The 25,423-nt window shown below is 39.7% G+C and overlaps 2 protein-coding genes across 4 annotated transcripts; both read right to left on the bottom strand.

The window, feature by feature from the left end:
* Window positions 1–322: 322 nt before the first annotated feature.
* Window positions 323–2,476, bottom strand: LOC117542961 (semaphorin-4D-like). Its single transcript, XM_034210856.1, is given in 2 exon segments — window positions 323–1,462; window positions 2,309–2,476. Coding segments are annotated over 2 exon segments (1,287 nt in total). The 3' UTR covers window positions 323–343.
* Window positions 2,477–14,493: 12,017 nt separating this feature from the next.
* Window positions 14,494–23,359, bottom strand: LOC117543099 (complement C1q and tumor necrosis factor-related protein 9A-like). Of its 3 annotated transcripts, none has more exons than XM_034211164.1 (8): window positions 23,219–23,359; window positions 16,388–16,557; window positions 16,253–16,315; window positions 16,044–16,148; window positions 15,542–15,646; window positions 15,402–15,443; window positions 15,166–15,291; window positions 14,494–15,079 (listed from the first exon to the last, which is right to left on the bottom strand). In XM_034211164.1, the coding sequence occupies exons 2-8, from the start codon at window positions 16,479–16,481 to the stop codon at window positions 14,802–14,804; spliced, it is 813 nt and encodes a 270-aa protein (XP_034067055.1). In that variant the 5' UTR covers window positions 16,482–16,557; window positions 23,219–23,359; the 3' UTR covers window positions 14,494–14,801. The 3 variants fall into 3 exon arrangements, with proteins under 3 accessions (XP_034067055.1, XP_034067054.1, XP_034067053.1); XM_034211163.1 differs by lacking the exon at window positions 23,219–23,359 and adding an exon at window positions 16,799–17,275; XM_034211162.1 differs by lacking the exon at window positions 23,219–23,359 and having other exon boundaries at window positions 16,388–17,275.
* Window positions 23,360–25,423: the final 2,064 nt, after the last annotated feature.

Here is a 25,423-nt window from a genome sequence, read left to right as displayed (position 1 = left end):
TCTTTATATTTTAGTTAAATAATTCTGTGAGGGTTCTGCTATGTTGTCAATTATATTATCTTATCAATGATATTGTGGTAATTAAGGAGTCTCATGATTGAAATACAGTGTTAATAGCCAAGTTGTATGTGCTAGTGAAAGGTGTTGCATTTGCCGCCATCTTGTGTATTGTGTATGCACACAGTTATATGTAATATGTTGTCTATTATATAATCTTATCAATGATATTGTGGTAATTAAGAAGTTTCATGATTGAAATACAGTGTTAATAGCCAAGTTGTATGTGCTATTGAAAGGTGTTGCATTTGTTGACTCACTCGAGTAAAGTACCGGAGAATGAAACCTAACTTTGACTCTTATCAAAATTCTTCCCTTTTATCAGGGGCGTAACATTTGGGGGCTCGTCCTTCACAAACTGAAGGGTCTTGTCCGGCAGGTGGAGAGAGCTGCTGATGTTCTGCTGTCGCATCAGGTTGTTAATACATGCTCCAGGACGTGGAGTGGGAGTGATGCCGTTGTACTGGACCCACTTGGTCTGGAACTGCTCCACTGTGACCTTCTGCATGTACTTGCCCTTGGAGAAGACGTCTTCCACAGCTGTCATGTTGTAAGCACACACTGCTGACAGGCCCACGTTACCCTACTGGGAGGTGAACACCCCGTAGGTACCGGTGTCCTTCCAGTCGGCGCCCTTCAGGATGAACACATCATGTACTACGTTGAAAACAAAGTTGAGCTCAGGCATGGAGCACACCAGCTTGGCTTTCACGAAAGACGTCCATTTGTTCTGCAAAGTGCGCTGCCCCCCGAGGTCACCCTTACAGACGCGGGCCACCCTGGGAATGAGCAGCTCGCCAAATAATTCGTACTCCACGGACACCTCGGTGAAGAAGTAGTAGATTTTATCGTCCTCGCCATCCGCTCTGTTACTCCCTTCACTGATCACGTCAGCAAAAACAAAACGTGGCTCGTTGAGCCATGATCTGGAGTACTCTGTCCTCAACAGGGACTGGGATGGAGAGTTTCTGGACATAATGGGTTCGCTGCCTAAGAAGTTATAAGCTGTCCCTGAGTACAGCTCTCCATCAACCATGACGGCAGTAGAGCTTTGTGACGGGTCAAAGGAGCACTTCCCCCGGCCGTCTTCAGGCTGACGGTCCAACGAGAAGTCAGCGAGGTTCAAGTAGACACACTGAGGTTGAAAGGCGTGCGTGCCGCAGACATACAGCCGCTCGTCGTCTGCGACTTGCAGCACTCGAATGTAGTTTAGACAATCCTTCTCTTTTGATTTACCTTTTGAAGTGCACATCCCTCTGAGGTTTTCTGCAACTGTCCACTCGACCTAGTTGTTTTTAACCGTCACGTTCTTCTTGCTGAGCTCAAAGATGGCCTCCCGTGCTCCCACATACAGCGCGTCTCTTTTCTCGCACAGCAACAGCGTGGAGTAGTTGAAGATCCCCGGCTCAGCACGCGGAATCGCATGTTAGACTCTGATAACTTCGGAACTGTGAAGTTTCCTCTGTGGCTCCTTACAAGACGCGACGCTCTTCCTCTGGAGAGAATTATAAAATCAGCACAGAGGACAAGAATGCAAATCAGCCCCGATGCAAATGTCATACGTCTTCAGGGGCAAAACAGACTATCATTACACCAACCCTTTGAACTGGTGTCAATAGACTTTCTTCATTTGGACAAATGCAGCGGCGGCTATGAGGACATACTGGTAATCGTTGACCATTTCACTCGTTTCGCCCAGGCTTACGCCACCACTTCCAAGTCTGGCAAAACTGTTGCTGATCGCATATTTAATGATTATACTCTCAAGTTTGGTCTACCAACACGTATACATCACGACCAAGGCGGCGAATTTGAGAACCAGCTTTTTGCCCAGCTGAAAAAGAACTGTGGTGTACTTGGGTCGCGAACAACACCATATCATACTCAAGGAAATGGGCAAGTTGAGCGTTGCAATCGAACACTGCTACAGATGTTAAAGACACTTACTGATAAACAGAAGAAACACTGGAAGGAATCGTTAAACAAGCTGATCTATGCATACAACTGCACACGTTGTGAGGTAACAGGCTTCTCCCCTTTTTACCTTCTGTTTGGAAGATCCCCAAGGTTACCCATTGACCTACTGTTTGGTCTAACATCTGAAACAGGAACAACAGACCATCGAACATACATGGAGAAATGGAAAAGGGAGATGCAAGACGCGTACGAAATAGTGCAGGAGAATGCAAAGAAGTCAAGAGAAAGCAGTAAAAGACATTATGATGGAAAAGTGAGAAGCTCCATGCTGTACCCCGGTGATCGTGTCCTTGTTCGAAACCTGACACCGAGAGGAGGCACTGGAAAGCTTCGTAACCATTGGGAAGAGAACATCCACTATGTAATCCGCCAGGTCGGAGAAGACATTCCAGTTTATGAAATCAGACCTGAGCAGGGAAGAGGAAGATCGAGAATAATGCATCGCAATCTGTTGCTACCTTGTGATCACTTACCTCTGGAAATTCAGCCAAAGACAGTGTCCAAGCAAAAGAATGAAAGAAGGATGACAGAGACAGCTGCTGAAGACACAGCTCGGGAACAGGAAGATGACGAAGAGGAGTTTGAGTACTACTACAAGCCAGTAGAACATTCTCAATGGCCCTTTATTGATGTAACCATGGAGCAGTCTAACACACAAGATGGTGCTGAACAGAACACACCAGTGTTGAGTACAGATGAGCCTGTGGTTAAAGAGATGCCTATAACAAACGCACAAGAAGATGTGCTGCCAGAGGAAAATTGTGAGTGTGGAGATGTTCAACCTGTTGAGGAAGCACAGAATGAGAACCCAACATCCCCATACTCAGATTCAGGTGGAGATGAAAGGGAGCAAAGAGATGATCTACCAAGGAGGGAAAGGCGAGCCCCTAGATTCTTCACTTATGATCAACTTGGGACTCCAACATGCTATAGCGCAGCACATGCTAATGGAATGCTTTGCCAGTATCAACCAAGTTTATTTAGGGAAGGTCAACTAGTGACAATGTGGACAAATCCATTTTAAGTTGCCCAACCATTATATGTGCAAGGATACTAGGCATAAAACAGACATGGACAGTGTATTATAGAGAATGGTAGGACTGAGACCGTTTGACACAAACAGAAACAGTAGTTCGGTAGATTTATTGTGTTCATGCCAAAATCAATCACTTTATTGACACACCTCAAGACCAAATTGAACATTTCAGGTTTAAAACCTTTAGTTTATAGATTTTGAGATGTCGGGACGACATCAAATTTAGCAGGGGAGTGTGTAATAGATTGTTTTTGTAACATTGACAGTATTTTAACTGTTACCTTTGACCTTTGTTAATGTAGTTTCATTGTAGGATGTTTGGAAAGGATGAGAAGGTATTCTGTCTGCGCTTGTTTGTGTTTGTTTTGGAGACGTGTGATCTGTTAAACTGTGATCGACTAGATGGCCTTGATCTGGGAGACGGAGATCGATTGCTCTTGTCTCCGCCCACATATCTGGGGGGTTTCGCGGTACTTTCCTCACTCGAGTAAAGTACCGGAGAATGAAACCTAACTTTGACTCTTGTCAAAATTCTTCCCTTTTATCAGGTATGTAGATAGTACAAAAACATAGCAAATTGGGCCAAACTATAACATAACATGTGTAAGGAGTGTTTTAAAGCGGTTGTGTGAAATATTGAGTGTGTTATTATTACGTTTTATCAGCTTGGGCTGATGTGTGTGATGGCCGAGAATGTGTGTAGTAACGTCTACATGGTTACATGAACAAACACTGCGTAGCGCGCATTTGCCGCCATCTTGTGTATTGTGTATGCACTAGGGATGTCCCCATCTAATGTTTTAGCTTCCGATCCGATTCCGATATTTTCATATAGGTTCCGATCCGATCCCGATATTTCCCGATACCGGTTTTCCGATACCGATTTCCGATATCACTTTTTGTGTTGGCAAACAGCATTTAATTTCGTATACATTAAGAAATAGACAGGCACCCAAATAATTTATTAGACGACAAAAACCGGAGTTTTCCACAAGTGAAATTGGCTGGTTGTCCCCTGCTATGCACTCCACAATCAGCTCAGTAATCTTGCGAAATCTCTCGGAGTCTCGAGGAAGTAAAGCCTTTCGGTTCAAGCTGTCCCGCAGTGTTTGTTGATGGAGTCCATCAGTCGCAGACGCTGTCGCTTTACAGTAGGCGGCGTGTTCGTCGGGGTGGTGCTTTTTAAGATGTTTTATTAGGTTTGTGGTGTTGTAGGAGACCCTGTTAGCACCACCTCATGAGACTTCCACACCACAGACTTTGCATGTCGCAGTCGGCGACTCACTTGTAGTTATTTTAAAATGATGCCAAACTGCAGACATTTTAACTAGCTAGCGATATGTGTCCGTTCCACTTTTCCAACTCGATAATGGCGGCTGATGCAATAGAACAACAACGACAAACAACGTAACAACGTAACAATGGAATCATGGGAAATATTAACTATGGATCGGCCATGACATTTAATTGGATCTGCCGATCCCGATCCACCTTAAAACCCAGTATCGGGGGCCGATCCGATCCGGGGATCGGGATCGGGACATCTCTAGTATGCACACAGTTATATGTAATATGTTGTCTTTATATTTTAGTTAAATAATTCTGTGAGGGTTCTGCTATGTTGTCAATTATATTATCTTATCAATGATATTGTGGTAATTAAGGAGTCTCATGATTGAAATACAGTGTTAATAGCCAAGTTGTATGTGCTATTGAAAGGTGTTGCATTTGTTGACTCACTCGAGTAAAGTACCGGCGAATGAAACCTAACTTTGACTCTTGTCAAAATTCTTCCCTTTTATCAGGGGCGTAACATTTGCTCAATGCATGTTCATCTAAAATTAACGTTTCTCTCTTTCTTAGCTCAGTTTTGGTCTCCACCAACACCTGTGGATACATACTGTGGATTTCTTAAACTTTATGCTAAGCCAGCTGCTTGCTATGGCGATAAATAGTTTGATACGAGTCGAGAAAATGACAAAGCTCAGGCTGTCTGACAGTTGTTGCATGATGCATTGTAACGTTTATAAATCATATGAATTCCTTGAAGAATCCAACAAATAAGTTGTAAAGTACATGCTGAAGGAAAACAATTTAGCTACAATGTTTACAAGATAAATCAGTAGACGTCCTGTAACAGGTGGAGGGTTGCTGCAGGTGGCAGGCCTTCAAAGGCAGCAATGGGAGATGCCTCAAGACATCAAACAACTGAGCTGAATCAAGCTGATCTTAAAATCACGAGCATCCACAGTGTTCGTGAGTTCCAGACAGACAAACAGTCAAATATTCTGTCTTGGTTTTAAATACAAAAGCTGCAAGGAGTATAAAAACTCCTGAGCAACCTAAGCGGACAAACAACAACTTAATATTTTTATGAGGCATCAAATGTAAAAAAAAAAGTAATGGTCTCATTTATCATCAGACAGTGAAAAATGAATATTTGCCCCCTAGAGTCAGAGACCATTATAAACAAGAGCCTGCCCCGCTGCTCATGTTGCATTGATTGGATCACAGAAGTATTCTCATAAATTTGCCCCATTTCTCCGAGTAGGAATAAAAAGGTCAGAATGTCAGAATGTGACAGGTTCGTCTGTGCTCTAATGACAGGTTTATCTTGAAGGGAGACAGAGACAAACATTACCTCAGAGCTGCCTACTTCAGTTGCTGCTGCAGACTTGCAGCACACCTCTAAGACAGCGTCAGTTCACTGAGTCCGTACTGATCTGTCCTGGGGGAAATTCCTTTCTACTACTGTCCCTCTCTGTAACAGACTGCAGTTGTCAGCGTTTGGTCGTATGATGATATATTTGTGTATTTCCACAATACAATTCCATTATCGTGAACACATGCATGAGCAGCAAGGCTGAAAGCTTGAACTGAATCAACGAGCGGGATAAAAGATGGGGACGAGACAAGAGAACACAGAGCTCAGGTGAAACCTCGGTGGATCGGTAAAGCTATATTGTCAACAGAAGACAAAAGACCAAAAGTCCTGGATCATATCAGCTCTATCTTTTACAAAAGAACACTGTTTCCAACATAAATTCTGCTATAAGAAATAATCATCAGGGGCGACAAAACTGGCCAAACGACTGAAAGTCAAACAAGTAAAATAACCTTTAGCTTATACCAACTGGTTAGATGTACTGTACAATGTAAGAGAGACATGGTCCCTCCTTTCACAAGCTGCCTCAAAGCCAGTCAGGCAGGTTTTCTGTAATTACATGAAAAATGGCTTTGGTCCCTCCGGGGTTTTTGGCCACATCAGAGACAGAAGTGTCTTTGCATGCTTATATATGTGTGTGTGTGTGTGTGTGTGTGTACCTGCGTGCGAACACTGAGGTACAGAAGAAACACTGAGGGGTTACATGGTCATCTTTCATTTTCTTACCTGTCTGTTTGATACCAAGGCTGGGAAGTTTCTAACAGGTTCAATCTGACATAGCAGTCAAATTGGCTGTCAGCCTTTGTTTGATACAAACTTAATCAGTCAAAGCTCAATTAAGATATCTGTCAACATCACCAATAAGACCAAGTTGCAGTGTTGCACTCTGTTTCAAACGGCGTACAACTCGAAATGCCACTGGCAACACACATCCCAGTGGTTTATTCACAAAGTCTTTCATGATTTGTGTTAAATTGTGCGAGATTCCTCCCTAAATCCTAGCGATCAATCAAAACCTTTCGAAAGCAAGCCTTGGGCAACATATTCAGGAAAAACCCAGCAGTTTCAAGGTTGCGGAGGAGATGATGAAGATGGCTTAGGTGAGTACGAACCCTCCTCTACAGGGTGAAGTTGATTAATCTAAGTTGTGTCAACAAAATCAATATTTTGTTCTGCACAAGATACAAGCTATTGCAATTCACAATATAAGCTAACTAGTCTAATCTACAGCCCAAACAGATGTTGTCTGTGGTTTGATAGATTTGGGTGAGAGCAGAATCTGTCTGGAGCTCAGAGGCCTGCCAGATGCTTCTGTATCAACACCTCTTTTATCACCTGAAGAAAGTCATCATGCCAACTATGACAGTAATTCCATCTGAGAGGGCCACACTGACAGAGGTATCACCTCAGCATGGATGAGTAGGATTGACTGAGTGCACACATTTACATTCGGTTACATGATTTCTGAGAATGTTTCTGTATGGTGAGCACTGTCGGCCAATGTTTGGACTTCCTGAATTTATGCATTCAATAAAAAGAAGAGCAGCACATTCCTTCAGAGTTCTGTGCCAACTTGCATAACTGTATTTGTACATGGACGCTTCTTTTCATGTGTAGGAGAACAGCAATAAAAGGGGTGCCAGGTTAATCCTCCAATATTAACACCCAAGAACACAATGATTTAACATCAAAACTCCAGATGCTTGCTGCAAAAGGAAAAAGTCAATAATCTGTCTGATGACTTTAAAGTAAACACATTTTCGTACGATAAGAAAACACATGTTGTTTAACACTTGTCTGATTGTACAAACAGTCATGAAGTGTTTCTAATCATGTGGCAAAAGACAACATGTAGTGCATGGAACGTGCCAAAGTGCAGCAATGTGCTTTAAATAGCCCCAGGTGTTGAGATGAGTCGCCTTGTGCTTTGTTTTATTGGAAACTTAAGCTCCAAGGCACACAGTGTGACACAAAAGATGGATTTGGCAGCTTCTCATTACATTCACAACTGATAATCGATATGTGGTAAACACTTTTGTTTGTATATCAATGTTTATACTCTTCTCACTCATGCAAATAGCAGAGTTTGTTTAAGACATACCTGTCACGTCATAACTTCACCGCATGTGGTGATTCCTGCCTGTTCTTGTGTGCTGGAACGTCTTCATTTTAAAAGGTCCATCATTTAAAAGAAGAAATGCATCCAATTCAAGCCTAGAAAAAAAGAACAGATATGTTGTTAGTGAAGTCTAGCAAAGGTAAGTGCATCAGACAAGACATTTTAAATCCCATGAACAGCCAAAATGGGAGTACATTGTCAAACAATCATGGCTAGAAAACAAACAAAAACTGGACACTTCCAGATAGTAGGAAACAATCAATTACATTCAGTCAGAAAGGCAGATTTATATGCAATGGCCTTAATCACTAAATATCCTTGCACAGATATAAAGCTTAATCTGGAAATAATCTATCAAATCATTTTGTGTTCCAACTTTACATTCAGTCATACTATTTTTGGATTCTGGGTGTGTTTTTTGACTGACTGTATTTTCCAGAATGCCAATAACAAATCCCTCTCAGCTTTTTCCTTTGAGTACAACATGCCACAGCACAGTCCACAACTGTACTGTATGACGATTGCAGCTTGAAGAGAAAAAATGCCTTTTGAAATAACAAACACTTGAAGCCAGCTCATTACTTGGGTGACATTGTTTCTATCAAGGCAAGCCTCAACTCTTCATTATTATACAACTCTGCCCATTGCTCACCCACAGAACATGTATTACCCTAACACAAATACACTTAAGAGTAGACATCATGCATACCATAGCTGGTTGCCCAGGAGAGCCCAGCAGTCTGTGAGGAATGCCCTCCGCCAGCTGAAGAGATGTGAAGCAACACACAAATAGATTATTGCAGGTTAACAAATGCAGCCTTTGATTGACACAAAATGATACCATGTGTAAAGCATAGTGAGCAAGACTTAGAGTCTACAGACACACAATAACCTCTTCCTGTCTTTGGTTAGAACACTGCTTTAAGCTACATGCTAACATCCTCAAGCTAACATATTCAGTTTGAACATAACCGGCAGAAGTTCAGTTAGAAATATGATAACAATTTTCACAATACATTTACTCACTTCCTCTGCATGCTATATGGCATGTTTCAACTTGACTCGACTGAAGTTGCTTGGTTTTTTTTTTGGCAAAAAGTTATTCAAAATACCTGGTCCTTTTTCTGGTATCATTCGATATGGTTCCACTAGAAGTGAGCCGATACTAAAGAGTAAAGTAAAAACACTGCAGTCGATTGTTTGGTCAAAGAGAATCACAACTAGCACGACATGGAACATCCTGCACAGACCCATCATTTTTAAATGCCAAAAAAAGGGCTGCATTTATTCTATTTCACTTGAAAAATACAGCTTCATCCTCTGGGGACCAATTATACATGTGCAATTATGTCATGGAAAACTATCCAAAACTTTCTGAAATATTTCTAGTTTGGATCAATGTGGCAGACAGAGTGACAGAACAGCATTTCAATGTAAAGCCAAACTGCTAGCATGGCAAGATGTATGTTAATATAACAATATGTTTTTTTGCATTGTTAGCTTCTAAACTCCGGAGACCTAATTCCCAATTGTTTCTCTCTGGAGTGACTCTTATTTACACTAATTTAGTTGTCTTCATAAGCTTTTGTGTTTTGCATAACCGATTTGAGTTGGAGGGAACGTGACTGGGCGTTGAACAGTGAACACATTTACCTCAGGCCCCTGGGGCATTTAATGTGGCCCAAAGTACAGAAGACAGAAACACAGCTGCCGTTTTGTATGTATTGCTACTTTTAACTTTCCTTGAAGTTTTGATTAGGGTCCGTAGGATTAATCACAACAAATGCGGTTGTTTCAACCACAAAGATCTGCATTCTCATCATGCATCTTTGAAATCATTTTGAGTCATCAGCTCCTGTGAGAACAAGTCTGACGATAACCCATTCAGGAAGCCCATATTAGAGTCAATGAGGCAGAGTAGAGCGAAAACATAGAAAACACAGCCCTGCAGGTAAAAATATGAATGTTAGCAGGAAGCTTGAAACTGGTTCAATAGACTGCCTTGCAATAAAGGAAAAGGCCACATGTTAAACAACAACAGAACAGGAAGAAAATGCACATGCATGACTTAATGTCACCTTAACCACCAGGTACGTCAGAAGTCATAAATCTCACTGAGCTGTTTGCTGTTGAAAGATTTATATACCTCACAAACAACATGGTGACTTGATTTGAAAAGCGAGGACAAACATAAAATAATAAACAAAATGTTTCCAGAACTGCAACTTCAAAGCCTGACTGAGATTGACATACAGTAGATAGGCACAGTTGTATATCCATGTTTTGGCTCTCAGGAACCTTAAGGGCCACCCAACTGTTAACAAATATCATCAAGATAGATAAGCACCAAGCCAAGGTAAATAAGTCTGCGTCATTGTTTTTATTTTTCTTAGTCTTTTTTTTAGATGAAACCGCCTCATGTAACTTGGTTGTAACTCACGCACAAAATCTAAAAGTATTTGATTCACATTAAGCGGGATACTGATTCTTTACAAGAGGTAGTTTTTATCAGACGACGTCAGGTAGCACCACCGCTAGGAACGAAAAGTAATTTCAGCAGCAGTGTAGAACTGCAGACATTCAAGTTAGATAAAATTCATAAATTGGTTTGACATTTTTGATAAATACATACACGGGAACGCTTTAGATAACCGTACGCAACTATGCTTATTCACTTTCTTGCCAAGAGTAAGATGAGACGATTGATATCACTTAAATGTTTGTAAGATAAATATGAGGCTACAGCCGGCTTAGCACAAAGACAGCCAGCCTGGCTCTGTCCAAGCTAACCAAATTTGCCTAAAAGCACTTAAGCACATTAATTACCACGTTGTATCTTGTTAGCTTAACCTCATGTAAACAGTATCACAACGTAACATTGTCCTTTGATCAGGGCTATGTACTTAATTCACAAAGACTCCCCTTCCAACCAGAAAAACAAAAAGTCACACTATCACAAGCAGATCAGTGAGAAGCCTTTCCAGTATTTTGCTGAAAATATTCTCCAGTCAACAAGTTTCAGGTTTTGAAAATGTATTCAGGTGAAAGAAGAAAATAAGTAAAGAACCTGGTGCCCCAGGTTTTGAGCTGAACTGCAGTCTTAAACTGGGTGAGACTGGCTGAGTCTGGCTGTTTAGGGTGTCTTGCATCAATGAGAGTGTCCTTTTGTTACATACTTCTGACCTTGGTCACCAACCTTTTAGCTTTCACCATGCAGCTTATTTAGTGGGATTTTGAACATGACTCAAGTTTAAGCTAATAAAAACATTCCTACGTTTTTGCTTGTGCAGCCCATCTGTTGTCTGGTCAATTACAATGTTCAGCATTTGAATGCAAGTACAATCAGGTGTTAACAGGGTTGTGAGCAGATATGCATCTGCAGGCTCTGGCCACAGTGCAGGGCTTCATTTCCACTGAATTGTTGGCTCAGAGCTGCCCTCTGTGTGCATACCTGTGCTTGTGCATGAGTCTCAGCATGTGTGTGTGTGTGTGTGTGTGTGTGTGTGTGTGTGTGTGTGTGTGTGTGTGTGTGTGTGTGGTTCTTTGTGTGTTTGTTCCCTGCACCAAGACTTCTGCACATGGGCAGCAAAGGAAGATATGTACATCTGGTTTCAGGCTCTTTTGTATTGCTACACAATGTTCTTCTTTATGTAAACGATATAGAACATAGGTTTATTTGCTGTCAATGGAATATTCCACTAGTTTAAGCACGGTCTTTAACTACATCTAAAATCAGCTCCTATCTTTCATCTCTCAACACGTTTTTCATACTTTCCCTTGAGCATCTAAGCCTTCAAGAAATCAGCATTAAAGCCTTTACATTTCCCAAAGGTGTCATATGACTTCTACCTTGTTGTAGTTGTGATTTTGATCATGGAATGCCTCCTGCTCATCTCTGATCAACTAAGTGCATACAAAAAGATGAGACTTCTCTTTTAAATCAGGCAGAAAGGAATGCACATTTACTCTCAGCTAGCCTTGGGGCCTTAGCTTGCACCTAACATGTTTTTGGAGAACAGTTGAAGACTAATGGCACCTACTGGGGGCTCCCACATGCACACAACTGTATTATACACTGCTATAATGCCTAACTATCAAATGATCCTATGAGACTGAATTTGAATGTTATAGTATCATGTACAAATTATTAAGACCAACAGTTGTGCTAATAAAAGGGTAGACTGAGACAAATGTACCGTAATCAGGTCATTGAGAACATGAGAACAAAATACTTGATTTTTTTTGTTTACTTTGCAATTGCTGTAATGTTATTGTTATAAATTACCCCATAATTAGTTATTATCTGTGAAGATTTGATAGTAATCTCAGAAAATGCTGATTCTTTTTTCTAGAGCTGACTTTATAATCCTTTAATGAATCTGTCCTTTCATTTTAAAGTCAAAAGAAATACCGTCATGCCCTTGTTGTGTGTTTGTGTGTGGGAGATCACATGAATGCAAGTGGAGGCATGAGGGTTTATGTACACTTTCACCAACTTTTCAAAAATATCCTCCTGCCCCTGGCTGTTTTTTGTGTCCGTTTACCAACAGAATCCTGATCCACCAAGAAGATGTCTACACATCTCAGTGATTACTTTACAGGGTCCTTTGTGGTGAACTCAGCTCTATCCAAAACATTCACAGTTCAATAGATCCTTTTGCAAAAGCTGTAAGTGAAATAGAGAAGGCACGCAGCCTTCCTGGCACTGTCACAGCTTTAGGAGCCTTCACATCTTAATCTTCCAAGGAGAAGTCAAAACTAATGATAGACTACCTTAATGAAACAATGACTAACGTTCTCAAATTTAGAATACCCTCTCTCATTAAAGACTCATAACTAAGATCCAATCCAAACACCATCTGATTCATCAACTACTAAATTATGCCAAACAAAAGGGGAATTCACAACATCATACACAGTCAATTAAAAGACACTGTTTTCATGGGAATGATTGAAATATTGAAAATAACAGGGATGCGAGTATTTATTTTCTTGTGTTCTTAGCGTCGGATCAATGATACCACCTCTAAATGAGCTAAAGCCCTGATAACAAAGGTTGAAAGGCTCCGTCAGCTTATAGCCTTAACCTTAATAGTGGCACTGTGGGGACACAACATAGAATTAAATGTAATTATGAAAAAATGTTTCCAACCCAAGAGGTGCCTGTGAGAGGGAAATCAGAGAAGCTGTATTCATTTCACACAGCCCCCGGCTGCAGAGAGGATATGGCAGTCCTTTTCATATTGGCAGCTGTTTGATCAGACTAACAGCGCTCCTTAGCTGAACCATAGCTGCAGGTCTGATCTAAACTCCTCATCAGATTCAAAGGAGACACCGCGTCTCTGATGCACTCCAGGCTCTTTCCATAAACACAGCTGAATTATTCCTTTGAGCGCCTTAGCTTGATACTGGCCTCCATTTTCTTTTAAAACATAAGGTATTTTAACAACTGACAAACCTCAAAGATATGGGATAATGCTACCCACAGTTTCAAAGTGTCACCGTTATATCTGCCAGCGAGGGTGTGAAGTTTTGCTGTGAGTGCAGCTGATAGCTTGTAGATCAATTTCAGCTGATAGTCTTCTCTGTGCATTGTGGGACATAACAGGGAAAGTAGAGGGCATTCAAAAGAAAGAGAGAAAGAATTCACCACAGACACTGACAGTGAATGGAGGGGCTAGCTCACATGGTTTTGTGTTGTGCGTTGATTATGGTTATCAGACCCATAGTAGATGACTGATAACCGAGGTGTGGCGTTGTGTAAGTGTAAGTGTATGTGTGTGTGTGTGTGTGTGTGTGTGTGTGTGTGTGTGTGTGTGTGTGTGTGTGTGTGTGTGTGTGTGTGTGTGTGTGTGTGTGTGTGTGTGTGTGTGTGTGTGTGTGTGTGTGTGTGTGTACCTGTGCGATCTGAATGACTGCACAACAAAGAGTCTAACTGGATTTAGTCAAAGCTCAAACTCTGATGCAGCTGCATTCCGGGAGGTTTATGATGTGAAACACCAAAGGAAAGGAAACAATGATCACATTCATGAGATGTCATTTTCTTCCACTTTTATCTAAGGAATTTGTTGGGTCCCCCACCCCCCCCTTTTGTTTCATAACGTAATGTGTCCACCTCATCCAAAGTGGGTCTTTGTGGAAGGCTTTGTTTTGGAAAGATTGACCTCATTCTCACTAATAAGGTGTAGTTTAGCTACCTCTACAGTAGCATCTGTCCTACATACTATACACACACTATGTTATACAAATAGGCTTACATTTCAGTGTGAGAGGCTCAAAGCTTAACATTTTTAGAAAAATGCAGTAAATCAATCAATCAATCTTTTTTTAGTTAAAGTTCCCCTTGGGATTATAATCATGCTTACCTTACATCTAAAGTAACTGTAAACAAAACTTCTTCGGAAGCCGATTAAAGTCAAATATGCCATTTACAAGTACGATGTGAAATGTTATGCCTCTAGTTGAATACACTTAACATTGACTCAATTGAACACACAATATTTACATATTCGTAAAACCTGGAACTTTCAATAAGGGAGAAAGAGAACACCTTAAAACAGAAAGTGAATTTATTTTGTTGAAAATAAGACACACATTATCATTCCAAGTAGTGTATTTAAATGTCTTAGAAATATCTGGAGGGGAGCTTTTAATGCCCAATGACTTATGACTGAATCATCTTCACATGCTCTAACAGCTTGATCTATTTAAGGCGAAAACATGGCATAATCCTATGATCTCAGACTACAGCAAACATTGAGAGACTGTTCGGCTGGCAAATGACTAACCAAAAACAAACAATACATAAACAATGGGGGACCACAGCTCATCAAACTTGATTTATTTATTATTTTATGCACTTTGTATTGTTACTAAGACACACATTTGTTATTTGGTGAAATAACACAATTTAGGCCCTGCATTAACTCTCATGTTTGCATTGTGTCTTATAAAGAAAAGAGCAGAAAGCCACTGAAGGTTGTTCTGTGGTAATGGTCGTCCCAAACCTTTCCCCTAAGTTGTACTGAAACAACATCTCCCACTTCTAACTGCAACACTACACCATTGGATACATCAGCATAATTTGACCCATAGTTATGGTGACCTGAGGTAACTATAAGATCCTCGTTCATGAACATTTTCATTATCATAGATATGTCAGAGTGTGCTAGATGGCCAGTAAATCTGAAGTAATACACTCCTCTTGCTGGTGCAGTGAAGTAACCTAAACACAGACAGAAAGAAAAGTCTCAACTGATAGAAGTGGAGAATTAGACCAAGTGGTTAATTTATTTTTAAAAGGCCAAATACCTGTGTCTAGGTTGTAGTGGTTTCCAATGTTCGTAAATACATTTTTGTAGAGGAGTGGAGCATCTTCTTTCTCTGTGTTACCCTGACCAGATGTCAGAAGGGAGGCAGAAAAGGCCAGTTTCCTCACTGTGGCAAAGTCAAAAATACAAAATCAATTCAGAATGTGTTCTTTCTCAACACATACTGACATATAACAACATTTTTGCACAAAACACAGAGAGGAAAAAATAATTTACCTATGTTAGTATTTTGAAGTTCCTGTATGTCCATCTCTTGTCCTAAAATCACGAGCCACTCATTCATAACCATTTGCACACAAATCACATCACACATATCACAATTAATATGTCACACAAATGATAACAAAAACCTTAACCTTCCTGCTGTTGCTCCAGCTCCATGATGAGGCCCTCACTGACGGTGAGTCTTAGCTCCAGAGTGCTGAGCTCCTGCTGAGCGACTGCAAGCTCTGTAGCTTGAACTTAAGGGACATAAAAATAGAACAAAAGCACAACCATATTGTTAAGGTTTAGTCAAACTCAACAGAGAGATCGAAATACCATTCCAAAAATCCTGAATACAAAATACAAATATATATACAAATATGTATATATATATATATACACAATCAACAGACACATTAAGACATAAATAAAAGCACAATATATACAAAATAACAGTCACTTAAATATATCTTTGATAAATGTACATTAGTGCAAGACTGTCCATTTAAACCTCAATTATTCAACACAAAAATACTGCATATAAATGGGGTAAATACATGGCACATGCACAAAACCCTGGTATTTTGAGGTTCCTGCTCTGCCACAGACACAACAGTAGCTACATGCACAAAGTTCATAAACCTTTAACATTACCTTCCTGTTGTTTCTCCAGCTCCTCCACACGTTCCTCACTGACTGTCAGTCTTATCTGCAGACTGCTGAGCTCCAGCTGAGCAACTGCAAGCTCTGTAGCTTGAGCTAAATGACAGAAAAGGTGATAAAGGTTTACTTTTTTGGAATCAATCCAAAAAAGTTTGCAAAAGTTATGGTTGTTTATAATGAAAGGATGGCCAAGTGTTTACCGTCATTTTCCATCTGCAGTTCCTCTGCCAAGCTTTCAGCAGCAGTCATCCTGGCCTCCATGGCTGTGACAGAGTGATCATGTAAACTCAGCTTCATATATTTTGTTATGAAGCGAGTCTTTTCTTACGGTTTACCTGTATTCTCCTTCTCCAAGGCGTCCACCAGGCTCTCAGCAGCGGTTACTCTGGACTTCAGGTGCCTCAGCTCTACTTTCTGCTCCACCACCATGTCTCTCAAAGCCCTCAGCTCAGCCCAGACGTCAGTCTGAAGCACCAGCTCATTTTAACCTCCTTCAGCTTCAGTCCTGCAAAGAGAGCAGACTACCAGTAAGAAGACCAAGGAAGCCTTCATCTTGTTTGGAAATGATCGTCGTCTGTTTGCTGTCTGTGGCATAGCTGTACACTGGATCAGCCATTTATGTGTGTATTCAAGGTCAGATGTGGCAGGTGCATGGTGATCTGCCAACGTTGTGAGAAAGCACACCTGTTGCAAGTGGTGAAAGTAGGGCGAGAACACAAACAGAGAGATTATTAAGAGCGACTTACTGGTAGAGTTGTATCTTGGAGTCCTTCCATCGGTCCATAAGTCCATCTAACAGCTTTTATACCAAAAATAGTTGAACATGGTAAATACATGTAGGCTAAAAACCTAACAACAACTTAATAAACCTATGGGTGAATTAACACTACTTTGACAATGTCAACATACATTTTCATATTGTGATACAATTGATATCATAATATACATTATAATCTTGAACCTAAATGTAGGATGTGTGGCAGATTTGTTGTATAAAAACTTTTTTTTGTATCTGTAATTTGGGTAAATGTAGGTTTAAATGTAGTTTTCATTAACACAGACAATTTTCAATCCCACACACGAACAGCATATCATTTTGTCATTGTTCACATTGTGTCACGGAGGAAACCAGACAGGAATCAGACTTCATTTTCTTTCTCTTGTTGTTGATGTAATCTAGAAAAATGGTTTTATGTCAGGTGAAGCTGTTTTTCAGAATTGATTTGGAAAAATCTTAAACAACTTGAGTGCAAACATCCTTACAGTTCCCTCAGCTTCCCGCAAGTCATTGTGAAGAGTTTGGTAAATTTCCCACTGCAATAAGACCATTATCTGGGCGTGTTGCTTGTGAGTCATAAGCGTGTGCATCAGTGACAAGTTAGACAATTAGCCAGAAATAACATCAAATCAACCTGTCGTTAAAATAATATTTCTCAAAGCATATAAAGTGCAATGAATGACATGATTTATGCTGATTGCTGCTTGTGTTTATGAATACGAATATTGAGCATCTGTCTGTCAGAATAAAGCTGCGCACTGCCACACACAACAGGGTTTACGACAGATAAACACACAGGCATCAATCTCTCTAACAAAACACTGCCAGTGCTCAGGTGGCGTGTGAGAGAACACAACTGAGTGTTGTCTCAGTACAACAGCAGATAATACCGTGCTGTTTCATGTCTAATCACTCAAGAAAAAAATACATAACACAATCTTTCAGAATCCTGTATTCACGCTGGTTTTTATAGATGATATTCCTGTCATAAAAAGACTTTGCTTTGGGGGTAAACACAAACAAATGTACATATTTCACAGAAGTTTTAAAGAAGAGTTTTTTCGGGAAAGAGAACACAGGTTTTCCTATCCTGCATGGTGCCGGAGGGGGCAGAGATAACGAGAGTAATAGTTAGACTGCGGTCACATTGGTATGCAGACAGTCATGAAAGCTGTACAGTACCTGTTGCATCTTGCAAATTCATTTTGTGGAATATTGTGAAATATCACCACTTAAATTGGGGAGGCCCATTTTTTTAATCGCAATTCAAGGGATAAATGGTGAGGTTAAACAAACAGAAATGGTTTGGATTACATATTAGCTACTGGTGTACAGATGCCTACTGATAACTCACGCACATCATTATCAAAGAGGCTAAAGAAAAATATAATGATGATGTATAGATGTTGAAGATTATAAGGGGCGGCTATCTTTTATTGAAAGTTTGTATATAAAAGCTTCCACATAAGCGTTTGCCCTGTATAAACTTTGCAATGCTTTTTTCTTGTTGTATTCTTAGAATTACAGTATTCTTAGATGTTTAAACAGGGATGTATAAGTCAACTAGCATGCATTAATGTATCCCTGGTCTCAACTGTCTACAGCCACACACCTCGTGACCCTACAGTGCTTCACAGCTGTGCTCTGAGCAGCATGATGCTTTGATGTTAATGCAACTGTAACTATGATAGAGAATCATAGTTACTCATCTTTAGTTGGATATTAATGTCTTTGCCATTTAATGTAATCCATCCATAGTTTTTAGGACATTTTACTCAATCCAAAAATGGCAAACTCAGAAAGGCTGACCCAAAACGTCAGATAATTAACAATTATTGAAACAAGGATTAATCATCTGGGAAACATGAATGTCAAAATGTAGTCCGAGGAAGAGGTACCGAAAGGGCAAAGAGGCCATTGACTCCCCCACTTCACACCCTTCAGCCCAATTCGGTGCCATGACTGGTGGGATCTGATTGCAGGATGGTCTCCTGTCTGTAACAAAATGATCCGTCTCTGTGTTTGTATTTGGAAAGAAGACCGGAGTTTGCGTGGTTTATAAAAAGTCACGGTAAATTTGACAAATATTGTAATTTCTACTTACCTGTCTGACCTGTTTAAACCCCACCACTATCCTCCCAGTTACGGTGGTACAAAGAACAATCAGGAACTGCATCTCCATTGCTGATACAGCATATTACATTTGAAACAGATGAACAATTGAAGGATGACTACATGTAGGTCCGATGGTGTCATTCTGCGTAATAATATTTAGCTTGGTGCTTCTTAGAGCACGTACATTATTTTCAGAGTAACAGACCGGGTCAGAGCTGGTTGATGTCGCCAGGGAAAAGAAAGTTTGGGGCTCTCTGCTGGAACTGCTACCCCCGCGACCCGACCACGGATAAGCGGGAGAAGATGGATGGATGGATGGAGACCGGGTTTAATGCAAAACAAATGGGGACTTTTGGGGTTATTAATAGGCTGTCCTCAACTGCTCCTCCTGCTCAATGCAATAATTTGAATGAGATGAAATCGGGAACAGACAGCTGTCAAACTGCTGCCTACTACTTAATAATGTTTTTTTTTAAATGTTGCACACAGAATGAGCATTTTCACAACGTTTTTTTCCCATCTGAATATTTCTGAGTAACTTCATTCTACATCTACATGGATTTAAACAACTTTGAATTGGTGAACTGACCGGATACTGACACATTTCATACTTCACAGTTTCACATATAAGTCTTATTTTTCTTATTCAGAAAATGGAAAACATAGTTTGTGGTGTCAAAAGCCACACATGCCGAACATGTCTGGCATTACATTCTGTCAAAATGGCAGTTTACAAGCCAACGCATTATCTGTGCCTCCTCTCCCATTGGTCAGAGAAACTGTTTCCAAAGTGTCGACCTGTGATTAGGAATCCAGTAAATCTTCCCTCCCAGGGAGCCTTGGAGAAATCTTTCCTTCAGGTCAATCCACTGCTGCAGGGATGAGCCTGGCTCTCCTCTGTAGATGCCCTCTGGACTGAATCTCTAACAGAGATCTCTTCCTTTCTGACCTTCTCACAGGTCAGACAGAAGGCAAAAAGTCCATTTTAAGGGATTGGTTAAATTCTCCATGCATGCAGCTTGATCAATCCCATTCCTAAACAAGGAATATTAGGTATATGGTGCAATATCTGCTGAAGTGAGATAAGATGACACCTAAGCAGAGCTATCAGGCGCCTCGAAGTGACAGGCAACTTTACATACCTTCCTTCATTCACCTCTCAGGCAAATTCCTCTCTTGCCATCTTTCTCTCTGCATTTCTCAACTCTTCATCTCTCTTTTTTTCCATGGAAGATAAGACAAACATGATCGCTCATTCTGTACTTCTCTACCCGTTGTTTTACGTTTAATCTTACTATTTCCTTGTGATTGCCCTGTTTCTTTTCATGCCCAGCAGGCCAAAATGTGATCCACTCAATATCTTAGCTTTAACTGAACTCATCAATTGGGTTTTTCACTGATTGAGTTCTCACAGCCAACTTTATTGTCTCATAATGTAATTGAGGTGTTCTGTCAATGATCAATCATCATACCCCATTGTCAATATAATTACTTATAATCGAAATGTTGACACATAACATCATCTACTACAATAATAACTATCTATGGTGAAGGTAATCACTCCGAAAAGAAACCAATCACAGTCCTGTGTTTCAAGATCTGACCCAGCAAATCATACAGAGCAGTTGGGTTGAGTCTGTAACACACACACACACACACACACACACACACACACACACACACACACACACACACACACACACACACACACACACACACACACACACACACACACACACACACACACACACACACACACACACACACACACACACACACACCCACACACACACACACACACACACACACACACACACACACACACACACACACACACACACACACACACACACACACAAAGCTACTGTATGATGAAGGCTTGACTGCAGGTAGTTAGCTTCAGCCTAATCTAATGATGCATACTTCCCCCTGTTTATGGCAGCCAGGGAGCAGGGAGCGCTAGCCTGTGCTTGTCTGCTGCTGAGAATGCCCATTAACGCTCTTTTCCCCTCAGGTGATGACCACCTGAGCTATCAAAGACAAGCATGTCTGTATAACCACCCTCCCCCTCCTCTCCCTCTCGTCCCACCCCGCCTTTTACTCCGACCTCCACCCAGACACATACTGTACAGTCCCTTGCATATTAGTTGTTTTTTCGCTCCAAAAATTGCATTTAGATACCAAACAGATCACCCATTCTAGCCATGCCTCATATCCCTCTATTTCACTTCCTGTTTCAAAAGTGCTGATTTTAGGTATAAAGCTTTTTTTTTTTAAATAAAGATTAGAAAAAGAGGGGCTTATGCCTGCTCATGCTGGAGATTCTACCGGCAGATACTGCCGTGATGAAACGCCATATCATGGATTATCAAGGATTATTTCTGAAACAGTATGGAGCTCAAAGGCTTTCTCTCTTGCCGGTTATACCACAAGGTGAGTTACTTTTTATTTCCTGCTTCTTCACACACATGCTCTCTCCAGTATAGGTTAGCTCTGAGTGTTAGCGATGCTAATGTAAACACCGACCATATTACATCCAAAACAGTTGGGCATTGTTTCTGATAGCAACGTTTCTGATAGTGCTGTGGGTCTGCATTGCCGATGACGTCATATCGGACGTAAATCTGGATCAGCTCCGTTGTACCCCCCTTTTGAGAGATTTGGGTACGGAGGAAAAGAGAGAGGGTTTTATTTTTCTGACGCTGCATGAGTTCCCTGACTCACCGGGGACACATATTTACGTATAAAAGACATCAAAAAGTGCATTTTGCATGATAGGTCCCCTTTAAAATGTAAGAAATGGCTTAACTTCCAGACTCAACTATAAAATTCAAACACATTGTTTTAAAAATATATATTAAAAAACAGTTTGAAGAGCGTTGCAGTTTCATATTTCTTTTTAGCTTTTGAAGAAATCTCAAAGCCACGTATCATATGGATCTTTAGATTGTGATGAATCTGTTGATATGACATGTCGGGCCATTTTAAGGGGAAACAGGCTCCCAAGTTGAACCGTCTTAACAATTAAGTCCAGGAGAACTCAATGCTCAATGATTGCTTCTTAATAACTTCTAGTATCTGATAAAAAAAATCCCCTTCTTAGTGAATGACTAGTACTTAAGTAGTGCTCTAGGCAGCATCAGCAGTCAGTCAGCTCATAGCGGCATTATAGAGACACATTCTTGTGCACAGGGTCGAACATAACCATTTTGCACCTGTTTTAAGGGTTTGGAGGAAACAAAGATGTATTGATTCTAGGCTTTTTCTTGTTAGTGTGTACACATCCTTCTGTTCTTCCACTAACAAAACATCTACACTGGAGCAATGTGGATTGAGTGCCTTATCACAAACGTTTACGTCACTGCAATAACAACATAATAATAATTGTAAAGTCTTCTTCGAGTAGAAACATTCAGTGAATGCTTTTTTAAATTAAGTAGTTTTAGATCCTTGTTCTTTTGTGTGTATATTGTTATACTAGTATGACTTCCTGGGTAGAGTTGATGTGTGATCATGTTCTTATCTGGTGACAGACTCCTCTGTGGGGAAACCCTATGGTAGGTACCGCTCCCACACCGTGCACCAGGCTAGGGTCTATGTTGTGGTTAAAACAAAATACACAAATAGAGCAGAGTAAGTTATTCTGTTGTCTTTCTGTTTTTTAACATGATACCTCATAAACCACTTTTTTTAAATGTAATTTATAACCAATAAGCATGTATAAACAGCAAGATCAATGACTATATAATAAAACCACAATTGCTATTTAAAAACATTTCTTTTTTATTCTAGCTATTTCCCTCTTTCCTAATTATAACCCTTTGTATACATATGAATGTTCCAGCTAAAACATGAGTGTGTATTTAATTACCCCTTCCTCACTTACTTAACATTTTTATAAACAAAATCAGTGCACTGTTTTACAAACCATTACAAAGTGTTATCTCCCCTTAAACCAAGAACATCTTTATTGTTAACATAATCAATGCAATGCACCTGTATTGCTTCATGATGTTAGCTTTTTCAAATAACAAACCATAGCATTTGCGATTAGCACTATAGCCAAAGTTAGCAATTAGCTATGCAATTAACAATCAGTTAACAACATCGCTACAAAGATATAGTAGGCTATGCAACACATTGCTGGCGTTGGGAAAATTCAGGTAACCCTAATTGCAGTTAATAAAAGTATGTTCATTGAGCAGTAAGTGTAGTAGCCTAGTGCTACTTTCTTCACATTGACAACAAACAACTAGTCACGTGATTGACTCACCGGAGTTTCAAACATTAATCCCGGCACAGAAACTGTCTTCATTTCGCTCAAAGCATAGGGTTTATAGCTGGGATCTGATGACATATGGAAATAGTCCAATTTGAAATGCTATTATTTGACGTTTCAGCAAGTTTACAGTAATCATCAACCACCGGAAGTGAGTTCATCTGCAACAGGTGCGCAGACATTTTACTGAACACCTTCAACTGCTTCTCTTTTTTTTTTAAATATTATTATTATTATTATAATTGTTCACCTATAATAACAGAAGTATTTACAAAACAACTACTTTTTACAACAAACATAAGTAATACTTAGTCAAATTGAAAGGAACAAGAACAAATAAATACAGTTAATTTGTATTAGAAGGGACGGCAACTACCTCTTTGAATGACTTTTAATAGTAACTTAAAGTATACTACACTGTGTAGACAATCTTCTAGTTACAGTCAAGCATTTATAATGTTACTTACATAATTGTAAAACATTGATTGCATTTAAATATACTTAAAGTATCAAATCATAGTCATACTTGTGCATGCATTCATGTGCTCATAACCTTATGTTGCATTTAGTAAAAGAGCAGCTTTGCATGTACTTATTTATTGTATACAGTATAGCCTGCCACAGATTATTTTAAACATTTCTCTAAGAGATCAATAAACAAAAAATAATATTTATTATTATTATTAATCTGAAAAAAAAGTTAAACAACAAAACAAACAAATATGATTCTTGCTTCTCAATTGTAATGCAGTACAAAATGTAAATACTCAAGTAAAAAATTATTAGATCAACATTTAACTTTTGTTCACCACTGCCTTTATTTAATATATATAGGTTACATGTAATTTACCTTACTCAAGATTTGTTTAAAAATTAGATGTTAGATATTTTTAGAATTTTGGAACTAGTAACAAATCTTATTTTTATATCACCTATAATACTGCAGGCCAAATAACTTCCTCTATATATCTGTCTCCTCTACTATCGAGTCCTATAAACCTCTTCCTTTACCCAGGACATTTCAACACTTCCTGTTAGTGTCCCTAAACCCATAATAGATGTGTGTATCTTCCCCTGTCTGGGATGCGTGATTCACTGTCCCTGAAACACAGCACCACCTAATCTTGAAAAGCAGATAAAGCTAATTAGAGGAAAGAGACATCAATCACAGCTCCAGGGCTCGTTATGTACTGTACAAGAGTGGCATCTCAGTCACTGGGTGTGTTTGAAGGCTTGATTCTGTCATACACACAAAGCTATTATTATTATGAGTTAGGTCAGGAGGAACGTCTTGAAGTCGAAGAATGACGAAACTGTATTGAATGTTTCCTTGACTCAGTTTGGGAGTAACCTGCTGTTATCGTTTTTCACCAAGCATGGAGTGAAGGACTAAAATTAGTGCAGAAATCCCAGAATTCACTTCTCTTTTGTTTAAATGACCTTTGACAGTACAATTAGAAAACTGGCGAGCAGCTCTTTTCGGACGAACATCATGCATTAATACAGCTGTCACAGACACACACACACCCTTTCCGATGATTACAGCAGGTCCTACAGGTTCACTGAACTCTGAGAAGGTGCAGATTATTTTAAGAAAAATGAAATCTTCCTAATTCATTTGTTTATAAAATGTTATACTTAAAATTCCTCAACCTTTTTCACAAATAATATATTCAGTGCACCTTTCTGAATGCTTTTAAAGACTGTTCTGTTTTATAAGACATGGAAGAAAGCCAGAACATGAGGGTGTAGGACTGCATCTATCCTGTAGGTGGGAGTATAACTCTTTCTATGTTACTAAAGATGGAGTTTATTTCTGAAGAGTATATAAGATGTTACACATACATATAAGAAGACTATAATAATTGTATTTCAGAAATCAAACATGATCATAGATTTGATTTGCCGTCATAAAATGTGTGCGTGTCAAAAAGGCGTGTGTTGAAGGATGGTGCTCATGTTGAGTTCACTAGCAAGGTGTGAACAGGTATGTAAATAGGCATGTATTTACTGTGTGACATGTCCTGACAAGAGTGGATTATATACTTTATAACTTCACTGAGGAATATTGTTCACTATATAGAGTGTATGAGAAATAATTGGTGCATCAAACAGGTCTGTCAAGTGAAAATAAAAAATAATATTCTTGTTATGAATAAATAAAATGAGCCAATACTCACCAAACCACATTGGTATTTG

Source organism: Gymnodraco acuticeps, unplaced genomic scaffold (genome assembly GCF_902827175.1).
Source record: "Gymnodraco acuticeps unplaced genomic scaffold, fGymAcu1.1, whole genome shotgun sequence".
Classification (NCBI taxonomy): domain Eukaryota; kingdom Metazoa; phylum Chordata; class Actinopteri; order Perciformes; family Bathydraconidae; genus Gymnodraco; species Gymnodraco acuticeps.
The sequence above is the reverse complement of the archived record's forward strand: the minus strand, read 5'-3'. Positions and strand labels throughout refer to the sequence as shown.

What these genes read in the sequence shown, in the direction of transcription:
- LOC117543099 (XM_034211164.1), bottom strand. Translation starts at nt 16,481, where the DNA reads ATGGTGGTGGAGCAGAAAGTAGAGCTGAGGCACCTGAAGTCCAGAGTA. An exon ending in GCTGGAGAAACAACAGGAAG is followed by an intron (nt 15,647 to 16,043) that starts GTAATGTTAAAG and finishes ATGTCCCTTAAG; the next exon opens with TTCAAGCTACAGAGCTTGCA. An exon ending in ACTTCAAAATACTAACATAG is followed by an intron (nt 15,292 to 15,401) that starts GTAAATTATTTT and finishes ACTTTGCCACAG; the next exon opens with TGAGGAAACTGGCCTTTTCT.